At 40.3% G+C, this 16,539-nt stretch overlaps 2 protein-coding genes across 2 annotated transcripts in view; one reads left to right on the top strand and one right to left on the bottom strand.

Annotated features, from left to right (window-relative positions):
- Positions 1 to 3,749: 3,749 nt before the first annotated feature.
- Malsu1 (mitochondrial assembly of ribosomal large subunit 1) lies at positions 3,750 to 13,654 on the top strand. Its single transcript, XM_069996094.1, has 4 exons — positions 3,750 to 4,013; positions 5,365 to 5,543; positions 12,361 to 12,442; positions 13,452 to 13,654. Exons 1-4 carry the CDS (start codon positions 3,764 to 3,766, stop codon positions 13,637 to 13,639), a joined length of 699 nt encoding a protein of 232 aa, XP_069852195.1. The 5' UTR covers positions 3,750 to 3,763; the 3' UTR covers positions 13,640 to 13,654.
- Positions 13,655 to 14,175: 521 nt separating this feature from the next.
- The window catches only part of Igf2bp3 (insulin like growth factor 2 mRNA binding protein 3), a 117,210-nt gene continuing 114,846 nt past the window's right edge, over positions 14,176 to 16,539 (bottom strand). The window contains exon 15 of the mRNA XM_069996092.1: positions 14,176 to 16,300. Within this exon, the coding sequence (XP_069852193.1) occupies positions 16,202 to 16,300 (99 nt within the window). The 3' untranslated portion in view covers positions 14,176 to 16,201. The remainder of the gene's footprint in view (positions 16,301 to 16,539) is intronic.

The following is a 16,539-nucleotide window of genomic DNA, read 5'->3' as shown; positions in this document are numbered from 1 at the left end:
TGGTGTAGCTAGCTCTGAGCACTTAGGCAGTAGAACCTAGGAAAACACTTCCCTCGGTAGCTCTGTGTGAGGAGGATATACACCAGAATTTCCGCAAGGGAAATTCTTTCAAATATTTAATTCACTTTTATGAACTTGACCTCTGATGGATAAGGTCTTGTTGGTTGTGTGTGTGTGTGTGTGTGTGTGTGTGTGTGTGTGTGTGTGTGTGTGTGTGTGTGTCTCAGTTGTGGCACTGTCCCTCAGCTCTTCAGCTCAAGGCTAGCACTCTACCACTTGAGCTACAGCGCCACTTCCAGCTTTTTCTGTTTATGTGGTACTGAGGAATTGAACCCAGGGCCTCATGCATGCAAGGCAAGCACTCCACCACTGAGCCACCTTCCCAGCCCAAGAGATGAATCTTGATGAGCCTGTGGCAGAAGGATTTTTGTGGAGGCAGTTTTCAAATGTTGTTTGGAATTGAGTGCAGGAAGTTAGGTAGGGCTCCAACTGGCATCATGTTGATAAGCACTGGGTAGCTGGAAACAATTTATTCCCTTCTCTGTCCTGGGGCCTCTTCATCTAGAAAATGAAGGCTAGAAGAGGAAATAAATTGCATGCACTCCTTCTCAGGTCTCTGGGTTCTGATTCACTGATGGGCAGACAAGGGAGGGTGGTACATTTACCTTCGTAATGGAGATGCCAGGAGGATTGAGTTCCAAGTCAGATCCCAGCCTCCTGAGTAGCGAGGATTCTACATGTGAACCACTGGCACCTGTCTCATTTTAAGTGTTATTGGAGCTCAATCATCAGTTTTCCTTCTTTCCTTCCTTCCTTTTCTTTTCTTTTTCTTTTTCTTCTTCTCTTTTCTTTTTGTTTAGACTGGATCTCACTATGTAGTCCAGGCTGGCCTTGGCTCAAGATATCTTCCGGCCTCATCTACCCAGTGCTGGAACTACAAGCTTGCACCACCACACCATCACCTCTTCATTTGCATATTGTAGATACTGCTTAACAACAGAGTTGAGTAGCTGTGACAGAAACCACATGGCCTATACTGCCTAAAAATACTTATTCTTGGGTCTTTTACAAAGAGAATTTGCCAATCTGTGTTCTAAACTTTGTTCAATATTCTTTTTTTTTCTTTTCTTTTCTTTTTTTTTGTCAGCTGTGGGACCTGAACTCTGGGCCTGGGTGCTGTCCCTTAGCTCTTCAGCTCAAGGCAAGCTCTACCACGGAGCCACCTTCCCAGCCCCTGTTCAATATTCTTCAGTGAATTAGGAAAACAAGTGTCATTCCGAGAACCCCAATTATGGACTGAAAGTGGGTTGTGTCTGCGGTGAAAGTGTCAGCCTTAGCCTTTGGAGTTAGAGTCTGACTAAGACTGCTTGTGAGAAATTCCTGTCCCCAGGTCCAGCCTGAAGTCTAACCCTAAGGCTGAGGTCAGCTGTGAGTTGGTTAGTTTAAAGTATAGTAGTGTTGTAGATGTTGTTTTCTGAGACCTTGAAATCTCTTCCTCCTACCTCCCCACTTACATAAGGATTAGAGGCCTTGAACAATTTTCCATTTTAGATTTCTTCAGAATCTCCCTATCTTCTTGGCTACCTTTTAAAAACTACTGCTTTCAAGCCAGATACTGGAGGCTCACACCTCAAATCTTAGTTACTCAGAAGGCTCAGATCGGAGAATTAGGGTTTGAAGCTAACCTGAACAGCAAAAGTCCATAAGTCTTCTTTCTCTAATTAACTACCGAAAAGCTCGAAGTGAAGCTATGCCTCAAGTGGTAGAGCATCAGCCTTCAGCGGTGAGCCAAAAGCTAAGAGACAGTTTGAGATCCTAAGTTCAAGCTCCAGTACACCCCAGTTCTCTCTTTCTCCCCCCCCACCCCACACACAAGAACTTCTAAAAAGAATTTTTTTAAATGCAAAAGGTCAGTTAACAGAGAACTCAAAAAAAGAACTCAAATAGACATATAAAATATGTTTGGGGCTGGGAATGTGGCTTAGTGGTAGAGTGATTGCCTAGCATGCATGAAGCCCTGGGTTTGATTCCTCAGTACCACATAAACAGAAAAAGCTGGAAGTGGCACCATGGCTCAAGTGGTAGAGTGCTAGCCTTGAGCAAAAGAAGCTCAGGGACAGTGCCCAAGCCCTGAGTTCAAGCCCCAGGACTAACAAACAAACAAAAGAAAATGTTTCTATGGGGAGAAGGATTAGGCTGTAATTCAATCATAGATCATTGCCTAGTATGCACAAGGTCCTGAGTTGAATCCCCAACATTGGAAAAAATAAAAACAAAAACAGAAAGACAGTTCAACCACAGTAATTAGGAAAATGTAAACAAAAAGAACGAAGGTATAACAGCAATAAGTCACTTGTACAGTATGGTAAAGTTTAAGTAAAAATTAGAACTATCATAAATGGTTCATGAATACATACAAATTTCAAGCCAGTGTGCATGGTTCCCAGGAAACAGTGGGCTGCGGTTAACAGTGGGCATGGTGAGCCAGAGTGGGAGGAGCTTCAGCTGAATCTGTAACGTTTTCTTTGGGGAGGGGGAGGAGTTGAAACAAATATAGCAAAACAAACATTTGCTGAATCTAAGTAGTTTCTTTTTTCTGTTCTATTGGGAATGTTTCATAATTCTTTAAAGAATGAATTATTGACCATCTTTTTGTTTTCTGTGTGCAATCTGAGCTAGCCAATCGGGATACAATTTAAGCTATTTCACTCAAAATGAACGAGAGCCCTGACTTCTTGGCTTTTCCCAGAAATCATCACCCTCCGCCTGAAAGGTCTTGCTTCTGCTTAGGCTCACCAGGACTGTTGGTGGCTAGCTCAGAGCATGCGTATAGCACCTGCAGCCCTTAAGCTCCTGAGAGACAGCCAAGGAAGCAAGTCCCCTCCACTGCCAACCCAACAGCAGGGGAGGGGCTTTGCTTTAACAGTGCTTCTATAAGTCTCAAAGCTTATGTGTCTCCAAGCTTCCGTCTGTTGCCTTCCTTTTAACACCATAAGAAAGATGCTGTTCCTACTGATCTTGGGGCCCTATAGAGACTGTGAGCAAGCTCTGGGGACTCCAGGTGTGTGTGTGTGTGTGTGTGTGTGTGTGTGTGTGTGAAGCTGCTTTAAATTGCATGCGTGTATATGCAAGTGCAAGTGCTGGGGTTTGAACTCAGGGTCTGGGCACTGTCCCTTGGCTTTTTCACTCCAGTTGGTGCTCTACCACAAAGACACAGCCCCACTTCCAGCTTTTTGGTGGTTAATTAGAGATTAAAGTCTCACCAATTTCCATCCCCAGGTTGGCTCCGGAAAAAATGATCCTCAGATCTCAGCCTCCTGCGTAGCTAGTATACCAGGCTTGGGCCACCGGCACCTAGCTTCAAATGGGTTTTGGTAACTAACATTAAGGATGGAGACCCGACAACTCTTGTCTCTGAACTCATAGATGAGAAATTGTTTTTCTTGAGAATGAAATATGCCATTTTGCCTGCAGATTATTAGACAAGGGGATCACTTCACCCAGAGACAACTTTGGCCATATCAATCAAATCAGAAACTATGAAAGTAAAAGAACTTTATGTGCAGTTCTAGAAACTACTACGACTGGGGAGATTCACAGGGTTTGGAATCAGCGTGCTGAACCGGGCGGGGAAGTTGGGAACACTTTTGTTTCTGGACACCGCCCACGGCCCCGCCTCCGGATCCTGGCCCCGCCCACCGCAGACGTACTGTTTGGGCTGTTCGCGAGGCCCCGCCCCGTGACGTCGTGCGCCGCGACCGCTATGGTGGGGCTTGGCGGTTCTGTGGCGCGCCGCGCTTTGCTGCTCCTGGGGCGCGGGGCTGTCTCTGCGGGAGCGCGGCCCGCCGTGTCTTTGGGGTCCCGGTTTCAGCTGTTGCCTGAGGAACGGTTTCCTGTAGGAGCGGCGCCCTGCTGGGCGGGTCTGAGTCAGTACCCCGTGCGCGGCCTACACCATGGGCCTGAGTTGGAGGAGCGGGCGGCCGGCGAGGGGCGCGCGGAGCTGGGCGCTGCAGGTACGGGCGTGGAGGCTCCGGGGTCCCGGCGCCGACCGCGGCGGTCCGAGTTCCCTTCCGTGCCTGTCAGAGTCTCAGAGCTGGAAGGGACCTGTTTGAAAGGCTTCCGCCGCCAGCCTTCCTGTTTCTTAGTGAAGGAAGGGGGGGGGAGGAGGGAGATGACGCCGGCCGTCGTGGAAGGTCACCTCGGAGCCCTGGCGGCCCAGCCTCGCTGTCCACCCGCGGCTCGCTCCGCCTCGGCTCCTGCGAAGGGATGTGTTGGGCCTGAGGGTTCTGAGGAGGAGCTAGAAGCTTGGGCCAAGGGATGTGTGTGAACCGAAATGGGTCCGGGTTAAGAACATCTAGTTATTGTACACGTTTTTACGATGTATAATGATAAAGGTGTGTGCATGCGTATGCGTGTGGTATCTGTGCTTGAACTCTGACTCTCGCCCTTCGCTTAGCTTTGTCCCGCTCATTGCTGGCGCACTACCACTTGAGTCATAACCCCACTTTTGGCTTTTTGCTGGTAATTTGAGATGAGAGACTCGCGGATTTGTCTGTCTAGGCTAGCTTCTCAGATCTCAAGCCTCCTGTGCAGCTAGGATCACAGGAATGAGCCACTATTACCAGGTGATGCAATGGATTTATTAGCTGTTTGGTTCTTTGGAGGCAGTTCTAGTCTAGTAAGAGAGCTATACATTTACAGACTTCTACTCCAAACTGAAGAAGAAACTATCTAAATCGCTGCATGAAAAAAAATATTTTCATAGATAACAGTTAATAATCTGGATTGCTTTGTAAGGAAAATTTGATGGTTGAAAAATGAGAATTAAATGAATTTTAGATTTTTTTAAAAATCTTAGGCTGCTGAGTTTATCTCAGTGGAAGACTGTGAAATAGATACTATTTGAGCCCTTCCAGCTCACATTTCTAGTTCTGTAACCTTTTATGAGTGGGATTCAATTTAATAGACCCAGGATGTCACCCCCTCCCCACATTGTGCTACTCCCTTTTGTTCTTTGTAAAGCATTTCTGAGTTTGAAGTGTATTGCACATTTCAGTAACAGTGAATAGAAAGTCATTTGCCAGTAATCTGTGGTTCGTTCTACTTACTGGTGGTACTAGCAAATGATGCAGAGTGGCTCTGGATAACCAAATATTCTGGCTGTAAAAGCTGAACGGGAACACATGAAACTGTTTCTCAGGTTTAACTTTCAGGAGGCCTGGACTCTGCTGTCTTGAAAATATTTTGGATCATCTGAAGGAGAAGCAGTTTTACTTTCTCTGGGACACATCTATATCTCTGCCTGCTTCTCTGGATCACACATGTCTGTCTTCTACTTGGCTGACAAACATTTATGCATTTCAGATCATACTGGTCTCAAGTTTGACATCGATATGCTGGTTTCACTTCTGAGGCAAGAAAATGCAAGAGATATTTGTGTGATCAAGGTTCCTCCAGAAATGCAGTATACTGATTACTTTGTAATTGGTAGTGGAACTTCCACCCGGCACATACATGCTATGGCCTACTACATTGTGAAAATGGTAGGATGCTTTCTTTTCTCTTTTGAACCATTAGCTCAGGGGAATAGTGTCAGTGGATCAAATGGAGGAGCAACACTTATTATGTAACTTAAGTTACACAGGAAGTCTGCAAGAGTTCATTGTATGTTTTTTGGTAGGGAAAAATCTAGGATGTATTCAACTCTTTCTAGTAAAATTATTTTCTGTCTTTTGTAACCACAATCACAAAAAAAAAAGAGCAAGCTAGAAAACTGTATAAGTCAGAAAGATTTCTAGAATAATACTAAAATATGGTGGCCATTAACCATAAAAGATTATTTAGTTGTAAGTTAAACTCACAAATTCTATTTGTTCTAGTACTCAGTTGCACTGGTTACACTTCAAAATTTGCTACTATACTAGAAATCTACAAAACATTTACAATATACAAAATAATCTGGACAGTGCTTGTCTAAGGTTTAATTTGAATATCTGAGTATGTCTGGTGTCTCCCAACATTATGCTTAGTATTGGGAAAGTAAAAATGATGTAGTCCTTGCTCTATGAACTCATAAATCTTATCAAGTGAGGAAAGGAAGGCGGGCACATTTTCCAATTGGACTGTGTCTTGAAACCACTTGGCAGCATCTAGCTGATTCTGCCACCATTCTATAGGATAATAGAATTTTCTGGCATTGTTGAAAATTGGCCGAAGGCAAGATCAGAAGAATAGCTGGAATTTCTTAGAAAAGGGTTATAAAATAAGAAGGGGGGTCTAAAAATAGGCCTGGTATAGTGTGATAGAACAGAAAGATCCTAAAAAGTGGAGAGAGAAGAGAACCAGAAGAGTATGGGGAAGAGTTGTAAGCCAGGGTTTCTATCAGATACAGTGTCATGGAATAATATGAAGACTAAGTAATGACAGTTGGACTTGGGGATATAAAAAGAATGAGATGTTTTTCAGAGAAGATTCTCTAAGAGGAAAATTAAGGGACTAGAACTTACTTTTACAAAGTAATTAGAATGGAGAGAAATGTAAGATTTAAAAAAGTTTGTGGTAGAATATGTATAATACAGAGCCTATAACTGTTTCTTGTTGGTTTTTGTGCTGGTGTTGGGGCTTGAAGTAAAGGCCCAGATGCTGTTTCTGAACTGTTTTTGCTCAAGGCTAGTGCTCTACCACTTTGAGCCACAGCTCTACTTCCCATTTCCCATTAATTTTAGGTAAGAATCTCACAAATTTTCCTGCCGGGGCTTGCTTTGAACTATGATCCTCAGATCTCTGTCTCCTGAGTAGCTAGGATTATAGGCATGAGCTACTGGTGCTTGGCTGGTAATTATTTTTTTGTTTACAGTTTACATTGCAATCATTAGTACTGAGGACTTTACCTTGCAAAACTGAAATTCTGTACTGATTAAATAACTATAATTCCAAACAATAAGTCTCCATTTCCTCTTCCACATGCAGCTACCATGCTTTGTTGCCTATGAAGTTGACTATTAGTATCTCACATAGGTAGAATCACACAGTGTTTGTCCTTTAGTGAGTACTCAGATCATGTCTTTAAGGGTCCTCTACATAGAATGTACTAGGGGGTGTTTTTGCTGGGATCTAGCCCAGGGGTTTGTACATTACTAGACAAACACCACTGAGAAACACCCTCAGCTACTTTCTGTTGTGCCAGTCCTAGGGCTTGACCTCAGAGCCTTTTGCTCTCACTTGGGTTTTTTACTCAAAGCTGGCACTCTACCAGTTAAGCCATACCTGCTCTTCTGGCTTTTTAGTGATTAATTGGAGATAGAGTCTTATTGGACTTTTCTGTCTGGATTGACTTTGAACTATGATCCTCAAATCTCAGCTTCCTGATTAGCTAGGATACAGACTTGAACCACTAGTGCCTGGTGCCCTTTTCTTTTTTAAGGTAGAGTAATATTCTACCAAATGTATGTAGGTCATTGTTTTAGCCATTCATCCATTGATAGCCGCTTGGGTTGCTTCCAACTTTGGCTGTTATGAATAGTGCAGTAAACTTGCTTTTAATTCTAGATATATATCCAGATGTGGAACTGCTGGTCATTCTGTTAACTTTTAGAGACTCTACTATGTTCTCTTCCATAATTCCTATACCAGTTTACATTCTAACAAGGTTTCTAATTACTCCACATTCTAACCAAAACATATTCTTCATACTCTGGTGCCATTTTTCCATCCTCAACTGCTGGGGATAGAACCTAGGTCCCCCTTTCATGCTAGGTAGGTACTGTGCCATTCAGCAGCATCCCTATTTCACTGTGGTTTTGATTTGGATTCCTGTAATAATTAGTGATGTCATATTTTCATAATGATTTTCCATTTACATATTTTTGCAAAATAGAAATAGACATTTGCCCATTTTCCTCCCCCACTCCCCAGTCTTACAGCTTGAACTCAGGGTCATGCTCAAGGTTAACACTGCTACTTAAGCCACAGCTCTACTTCTGGCTTTTTGGTGGTTAATTGAAGCTGACAGTAGTCTCCTGACCTTCCTGTGCTGAATGGCTTTGAACCATGATCCTTGGATCTCAGCCCCGAGTAGCTGGGATTACAAGCTTGATCTACTGGCACCTGGCCTTATTTTGTTGTTGTTTTGTGCCAGTCCTGGGACTTGAATTCAGGGCCTGGTCCCTGTCCCTGAGTTTTTTTGCTGGTGGTGGTGTTTTTTGTTGGTAGTGGTGGTGATTGTGGGGCCTGAACTCTGGGTCTGGGCACTGTCCCTCAGCCCTTCAGCTCAAGGCTAGCGCTCTACCACTTGAGCCACAGTGCCACTTCTGGCTTTTTCTGTTCATGTGGTACTGTGGAATGGAACTCAGGGCTTCATGCATGCAAGGCAAGCACTCTACCACTTGAGCCACATAGCAACTTTCAGATTCTTTTGGTGGTTAATTGGAGTCTCATGGACCTACATGGGTTGGCTTTAAAACACCATTCTCAGATCTCAGCCTCCGGAGTATTTAGAATTACAGGTTTGAGCCACCAGCAGTCTACTCTGTTGGTCCACTTTAAATCAGTCTTGATTTAAAAACCATTTTTTGGTTGTAAGAGTTCTTCTATTTTCTGGGTGTTAATTCCTTATCCAGTATGTAATTTATAAGTATTTCTTGCCATTCTATAGATGGCCTATTTTGTTACCATTGTCATTTGATGTGTAAAGTGGTATTGTGTGTTTTGCTGGGAATCAAACCCATGTCCTCAGACATGCCAGGCAAGTGATTTAGTACTGAGCTTCATCCCCTTTCTTAGCTCCAAAAGTATTCAATTTTGATGAGTCCAGTTCACTATTTTTTTCTTTTGTTGTCTGTGCCTTTGATATATCCAAGAAATCATTGCCAAATCCACATCGTGAAGCTTTGTTTTCTTCCTAGTTTGATACTTTAGGTCTTAGGTATTTCATCCATTTTAAGTCCCCCTACCTCCATCTGTACACAAAGTTGGTATCTGATGCTTTCACTCATTGGCTGGTACTTAACAGCCAAGCCATGCCTCCCACTCCACATTTGTAAACAATTTTTATTGTTCTTATAAAGGTGAAGGTATACAGAGGGGTCCATATTTTAAGGTTTTTTAAGATAGAAGCTTTTCTATATAAACATCCAGGTTCCTCAGCACTGTTTATTGAAGACTTGATTTTCCCTAGCAGCCTTGCTGAATATCATTTGGTCATATGGACGAAAGTTTATTCCTAAAATCTTCCATTGGTCTGTAGGTCTGACTGTATGTAAATACCAGTGTTTTGATTATTTTAGCTTTACACCAAGTCTTTTGTTTTGGTGCTGGGAGCTGAAACCCAGGGCCTCAAGCATGCTAAGCAAACAGCGCCCAATCCCAGTATTAAGTTTTTAAATCAGGGAATTAGAGATCTTTAATTTCCTTTTTCAGAATTGTTTATAACTGTTAAAGTTCACTTGAGAATCTGTCTAGACTTAGAATGGATTTTTCTTTTTCTTTTGAAAACATTGGATTTTGATAAGGATTGTGTTGAATGTTTTGAGTAGTATTGACATTGAAAAAAATACTGTCTTTCAAGCTGGGTGCTGGTAACTCACACCTGTAATCCTGGCTACTCTACAGGCTGAGATCTTGAGGATCTCAATTCATAGCAGCCATGGGCTTTTCTGCATGTGAGACTCCTATTTCCAATTAATCCCAGGAAAAAATGGAAGTGACTGGCTCAAGTGGTTAGAGCGCTATTAGCAAAAAGGAGCTCAGGAAGGGAGTTTGAGCTGTGGGATGCAAATGAAAAGATATACTTTCAATCTACAAACATAGGCTATTTTTTCATTTATTGGTATTGTTCTTTTGGCAATGTTTGATTTCAAGTATGCAAGTCCTTTTTTTCTCCTTTGCTAGGTTTATTGCTAAGTGTTTCCATTTCAGATTGCCTAATGAATAGAAGAAGTGAAGCTGATTTCTGGGTAGTTGATTTTTAGTTCTGTTGGGGGGGGGGGGGGCGGCACTGGTTGGTGGCATCTTTAAGTGTTCTCTGCATGACATCAAGTCTACAGAAATCATTTTACTCTTTTCTATGCTTTTTCTTTTTGTGAAAATGCTGTGTAGAAATTCCAATTTATTGTTGCATAGAAGTATCAAAAGCCAGGCACCTTTGTGACTTATTCTGAAGATGAAAAGCTTTCACTTTTTTTAAGCTATTGAGTATGTATGTGTTTTACATATATGGCCTTTTTACATTGAGATGGTCTTTTAAAAAATTATATTTTTATTTAATTGTACAAAGGGGTTACCATTCAAGATGTCAATTTTTTTTTATTTATTTTTTTTTTTTGGTCGGTCATGGGGCTTGAACTCTGGGCCTGAGCGCTGTCCCTCAGCTCTTCAGCTCAAGGAGAGCGCTCTACCACTTGAGCTACAGCGCCACTTCCGGTTTTCTGGTGGTTTTTTATCGGAGATAGGAGTCTCACGGTCTCTCCTGCCCGGGCTGGCTTTGAACCGCGATCCTCAGATCTCAGCCTCCTGAGTAGCTAGGATTACAGGCGTGAGCCACCAGCGCCCGGCTCTCAAGATGTCAATTTTTAAGTACAATGCATCTTGATCAGTATCACCCCTTTCATCATTCTCCCCTATTCCTCCCAACCCATGCCCTCCAATTTTTCTACTTTTATACAATATGCATTGATTATTATGAGTACCTTCTCCCCCTTTCATTCCTAGGTGTTTGCTTTTTTGTTTTTTGGGTTTTTTTTTTACTAATTTTAGTTTTGTCACATGTACTAACTCACATGATCATGTGTTTTTCCATTCTACTAAAGTTGTGTATTAAATTGACTGGTTTTCATTTCAAACCATCTCTGTATTCTAGAAGTCATATTTTATGTTACATAATCCTTTGAATGTGCTGTTGAATTTTGTATGCTAATACTTTAAGACATCTGTGTCATGTGTTTAATGGGGACATAAAACTAATTATCTTGTAATCTGTTAGGTTTTGTGTCAGAATATTAGACATTCCTTCCTCCTTAATATTTTGAGGACTGTTTATTAGCTTTTATTTAGTTACATACAATGGGAGATTTCATTGTTACATTTCCAAGGATTATTCTTTCATTTAAAAAAATGTATAATTCATCAGTGAATCTGTCTTGTCCAAGGCATTTCTTTGTTGGGGGATTCAATCCCTTTCCTAGTTCTAGATCTATTTGGACATTATATTTATTACTTCATGTTTCAGTCTTGGTAGGTTTTGTATTTCTAGCAGTTTGTTCTATCTAGATATCTAGTTTATGGGTATACAGTTGTTCATAGGACTTACAATCTTTTATATTTTTCTTACCATGGTAATAATGTTCCCTTTTTTATTTCTGGTTTTAGTAGATCCTTTAATTGACCAAGAGTCTACCTGAAGATTTATTAATTCTGTTATACCTCTGAAGAACCAAATCTTGGATTTATCTATTTTTGTTGTGAATCCTAATTATCTCCTGCCATCTTTGAGTGTTTCATAGCATAGAGTTTTCTATTTTAGGGGTGAGGGTACTGGTCAAATACTCAAAGCCTTGAACTTCCCAGGCAAGTGCTATGCTGCTTGAGCCATAGCTCTAGTCAGTTGTTTTTTGGATATGGTTGTTTAAGATAAGTTCTTACTTTTTGCCTTGGCTGGGATGACAAGTGTTCCCTGTTACACCCAGCTTTCTATTGGTAGAATTTGGAGGGATGGGGTGTTCTTTTTCCTAGGCTGGCCTCAAGCCTAGAAATTCAAACCAAATTTTCCTGATCTCCATTTCCTTAGTTGTATGAGTGAGCTACCACGCATGGCTTCATTTTCTAGGTCCTTACTGTGTAAACTCAGGTTGTTGTAATCTATCACATCTACAAAATCTCCTACCTAGCAATGTATTATTTGTCTCAAAATATTTATATTCTGTGCAGTTTCTTTGACCCACTGGTTAAGATAGTACACTGTTTAATTTGTACATATTCCAGTTTTCATGCTGTTGATTTCTAGTATGAAATGATCATGCTCCATTGTGATCAGAAAACATTCTTTTAAAATTTATTAAGGCCTATAAAATCAGTAGTACTGAAAAGGCCTAACCTTAGAACAGGAAAGGGGCATGTGCTTTCTCCAAGAGTAAAGAGCAATTTGATCGGCACAAAAGATGATATAGGTTAACCTCTCAGAGGCATTTGGGAAAGTGATATAGAAGATAGAATTGTCTCTAAGCTAGTCCTATCAGCCAATGTAGAAGGGTATACATACATGTTAAGCAAGTTAGTCTCCAAATTCAGACTAAGAAAAATGCCACTAGATCCTGCTAGCAGAGATTTCCTCCACCTTTTCACATATGGTTTGGCTTTGTTTTTCAGTACAAATATCTAAAATGTAAAAGTGAGCCTCATGTTAAGATTGAAGGGAAGGAAACTGATGACTGGCTCTGTGTGGATTTTGGTAAGTTACTTTAAAATTGGTGGGTGAATTTTATTTAATAACTCTTGGTTAGTCTTAAGTGAAAGGGAAGCTTTACTTGACCAAAATATTCTAGAAAATATACTCCTGAGGAACACATTGATATTGGTATCTAACCACCTGGGACCAGAAGGTTGAACAGGATGAATATCATGGTTCAGATGGGATAGATCCTTTAGTGTAGTAGAAAAAGGAGTATGGTGTGAGGATAGAGGATATATGTAAGCTTGGCCGTAATCTTCCAACACTATATTAAGAATATGAGCAGTTTGAGATTTTATCCTGAGTTGTCCTTCCAGGTTCATAGATACCAGCAGATGACACACAATTATTCTGGAAGTAGAGGACTGATTTTTTTAAGTAGTTCATTCAGTCTTAGAACCCATTTGGCAACAGAGGACCAGCTGAAATATGTACAGAGCATAATGAGAATAACCTAAGATTAGGGTGCCTTTTATAATTACCAGGAAACAGGACATGTTTGCCCCTTGTGGGTAGATACCAACACTAGAAGTTTTTCAGCTTTGTGAACATTAGTATTTTGGATCAGTTCATCTTGTGGCCTTGGCAATACCTTGCAGCATGTTGACCAGTATGAAAGTAGTCCCTATAGATTTCTTGTCCCTTAGAACACTGCTGTTTGATAGACTATTTCTGCTAAGACAATAAACCTTGGTAGTACTGACCACGTTTGTTTTTGGACTGTTTGTGATATCCATGGAGAATTCTCCCAAGTGGAATCCAACAGATCATTTTCACTTGGGTCAGCAGTGATACATGTTGACATAATTTACCTCTGGATGTATCACTTCTGCAGCTGTTTTGTTTTCTGGGACAGGGTCCACAATTACTTGCCCTTCTAAAAAGTTCCTAGGTAATGTTGATCTTGGAACCACTGTTCCAGTATCCCAGATTCATACTAAATCGAAGTTGTGAAAACAGAATAAATATGAATTGTTTCTTCACTATAACTCTTGTTTGTCCCTAATAGGCAGCATGGTGATTCATTTGATGCTCCCAGAAACCAGAGAAACCTATGAATTAGAGAAATTATGGACCCTACGTTCTTATGATGATCAGTTATCTCAGATAGCACCTGAAACATTACCTGAAGACTTCATTCTTGGAATAGAAGATGATACTTCATCCCTGGCAACAGTGGAATTCAAATGTGAATAAAACTTAGTCACTTCAGACTTGGATTGAGTCACTTATTGGAAAATAGAGGTCCTAAATCTTACCTTCTGAGTTTTGCAGCTATAACCAGTCTGATTTACCTCATGGGTGGGCACTTATGCCAACTGACACACAGGTACTGTAGATAAATGGCTTAAAGTATTGTCTTTGTCACTGAGATCCGGACAGGAGTTCCTAAATATTAGCGCTGGTTCTTGTGATTGAGTGCTGTTCTCAAATTTACTCTATGTACAGTAACAATATTGCCTCACTCTGAATGCTACTACTTTGAGGTAAGAGGTCAGTGGTAAACACCAGCATATTTGGAGTAAATTCCTGGAAACTATAGTTTATAGGCAATATTGTTCATTATCCTCATTAATGTTTCAGGAGCTGAAGAAAATTGATCAGAAAATGGTGCATATTTTAACACTGCCATATATCATTGTTCAAAATCTGTTCAAGTAGTAGAACATTCACATTCATCTGAAAATAGTACAGAACAAACTAACAATGAAAAATTTTATTCTGCATCAGGATATCTGGAAAATGAAGCTGCATTTGTGGCACATTATAGATGAGGAATGATCCATTTATGGTGAGTACAAAACTCAATTATAGAATTATTCTTAGTACCAGATACTCCAAATTACCGGTGCTTAAGTGAAAGTAAAACATGATTTGACAAACAAAGGCTAGAAGTGAAATATGGCAGAATTTAAACCAGCAGCTATAAATTCAGCACCTATCTGTATTTTTAAAACATCAAATACTGGGTAAAAAAAAAAAATCAAATATTGAGGAAGAGCTCTGGCCTTAAACACATCTCACTTGAAATCCAACCAAAAAGCAAGTAAGTCCATGATTTTATTTTAGTAATTTAAATTCATTGTTTGGGAAAAAAATGCAAGATGAATTCAATGAAAAGGGCACTTTTTGGCTAAAACTACAAAATAAAATTGTTTTTAGAAAGCATTTAGGAAGACATTTCAAATCATTTTCGTATGTCTTATATACTGATCTTCAGAAAATTTACCTAGAGTGTGTAGAAGTTAATCTTGAAATATGAATGAGGAAAAATGATTTTTAAAGGGTTTTATAACACCCCTCAGATCAGTGTAATGTGATGACTGTGATCATCTTGTGAACAAAAGCAACAGAAAAACAATTTAGAGAGCAGCGTGGCCCTGGAGACCACCCACACATTTGTACATACTGGGCAAAGAATTCTGTATCAACAGTCAGATGTTTTCACAGTCATTCAAATTATATTCACAAAACTGTTCCCTTGCATTCTCTACCTTTTGACTTATTTTCAAATAACTGCTTGCAGGGATACAAGAAGTCCTGCTATATTCTACATAATAGTTTAGGTGAAGTTAAAAAAAATTATCCACTGCTTAAAAATCTTCAAAATACATGACAGTGTCTTCAAACACTGTCACCATCTCTTCACAAAGCAATTCTGGAATCCGTGTATATCATTGGGTCTGAAGTATACTGGCAAGTTAAACATCCTGTAAGACAAGCCCAAGCCCGCACTTTTCCTGTATAAATCCTGCACTTCATCAATGCATATAATGATAGTCAAAAGCACAAAGTATATTTATGCATTCAGTCACACAGCTAAACAAAAATCCTGAAGTCTCCTGAAGCCATTTAAACCAGCTGTTCCAAAGCCTCCTGCCATCACTTTGCCATTAGTATCATCAAAAACTTCCCAACTATAAACAAGAAATACATGGTATGGCTGCTCCCTAAATATAGGCACTGATTGCTCTATATCTTTGAATACTTGTTGGATTTTCCACTCATAGCCTCCAAAAGCCCAAAATTAATTTTCCTACTTTATTGTCACCAGCCAGAAGCAAAATTTCTTTCTCAATTATTTGCCTGTTAGCTGATAGAGGTTACTGAATTTTAAATTTTTTTTTAAAAAATGGTTGGACTTAAAGTATATAAAATTTTCAAAAAAGGAACAATTTGCTTTTCACTGTATTACTGTACCTGAGGTAGTTGAGTAAAAATGCACATTTAATTCCCCTGCCAACACCATTTAGCACTTCCCTTAGGTTATTTGTGTTGTTAGTGTTAGATAAAAATGAAATGGTTTTTCTATGCTAATGACAACATTTAATTAAGTTCCTGTGGTAATTGGATTTGGATCCAATTTGACAATTGGATTTAGGAGCAATCTACTTTTAATTTATTCATTTGATGAATTTAGTGGCTACATGATTTAAGCCAATTTCTGGCATTATATAGGGGATATCAAGAAGAATTAGAATATCTGTTATATGTGAGATTACAAAGGGAAGTGCAGAGCTCTTCTCTTTCTCCCCCTCCCCCTTATCTTTTTTAAAGCTGGGTGTCATACATTTCAGAGAGCATAAAAGTATACATTCTCACAGAGACAGGAGTTCAAAAGTTGCCTGGTACTCAGAAACAACTGGCTAGGTAAAAACTTGTGCATGTGGTTCTGGATGGGGTCAGCGCCCGTCTGTTGGTTAAGCAATCTGTCTTTGGTTTGGCATCTGCCTCTGTGGTGGGCTGTTTCCTGAGCCTTTACTTCCTCCTTGATTGAGGTGGTCCACTTTGCAGAGCCTTCTGCTGTTGGTGCTGCTTTACCTGAGTCAGAATTTCCTGAATTTTTCTCTGGGCAACCTAAAAAAAAGACATAGCTCTGAAAAAAAAAAACCTGCATGATCAAAAGTTTCTAAACTTTTTGGGGTTTTGGTGGTACTGGAGTTTGATCCCAGAGACTTGTACTTGCTAGGCAGGTCCTCTACCACTAGTCCTGTCCTTCAGCCCTTTTTTGCTTTACTTTTTAGGATGGGGTCTTAACCTTTTTTATCTGTGAGCAGCTCTCAAACCTAAATTGTCTCCTGTGTAAGCCTCCTATA

Source organism: Dipodomys merriami, unplaced genomic scaffold, assembly GCF_024711535.1.
Source record: "Dipodomys merriami isolate MVZ:Mamm:240054 unplaced genomic scaffold, mDipMer1.0.p SCAF_5, whole genome shotgun sequence".
Lineage (NCBI taxonomy): Eukaryota > Metazoa > Chordata > Mammalia > Rodentia > Heteromyidae > Dipodomys > Dipodomys merriami.
The sequence above is the reverse complement of the archived record's forward strand: the minus strand, read 5'-3'. Positions and strand labels throughout refer to the sequence as shown.

What these genes read in the sequence shown, in the direction of transcription:
- Malsu1 (XM_069996094.1), top strand. Translation starts at nt 3,764, where the DNA reads ATGGTGGGGCTTGGCGGTTCTGTGGCGCGCCGCGCTTTGCTGCTCCTG. An exon ending in CGCGGAGCTGGGCGCTGCAG is followed by an intron (nt 4,014 to 5,364) that starts GTACGGGCGTGG and finishes TATGCATTTCAG; the next exon opens with ATCATACTGGTCTCAAGTTT. An exon ending in CTGGCTCTGTGTGGATTTTG is followed by an intron (nt 12,443 to 13,451) that starts GTAAGTTACTTT and finishes TGTCCCTAATAG; the next exon opens with GCAGCATGGTGATTCATTTG.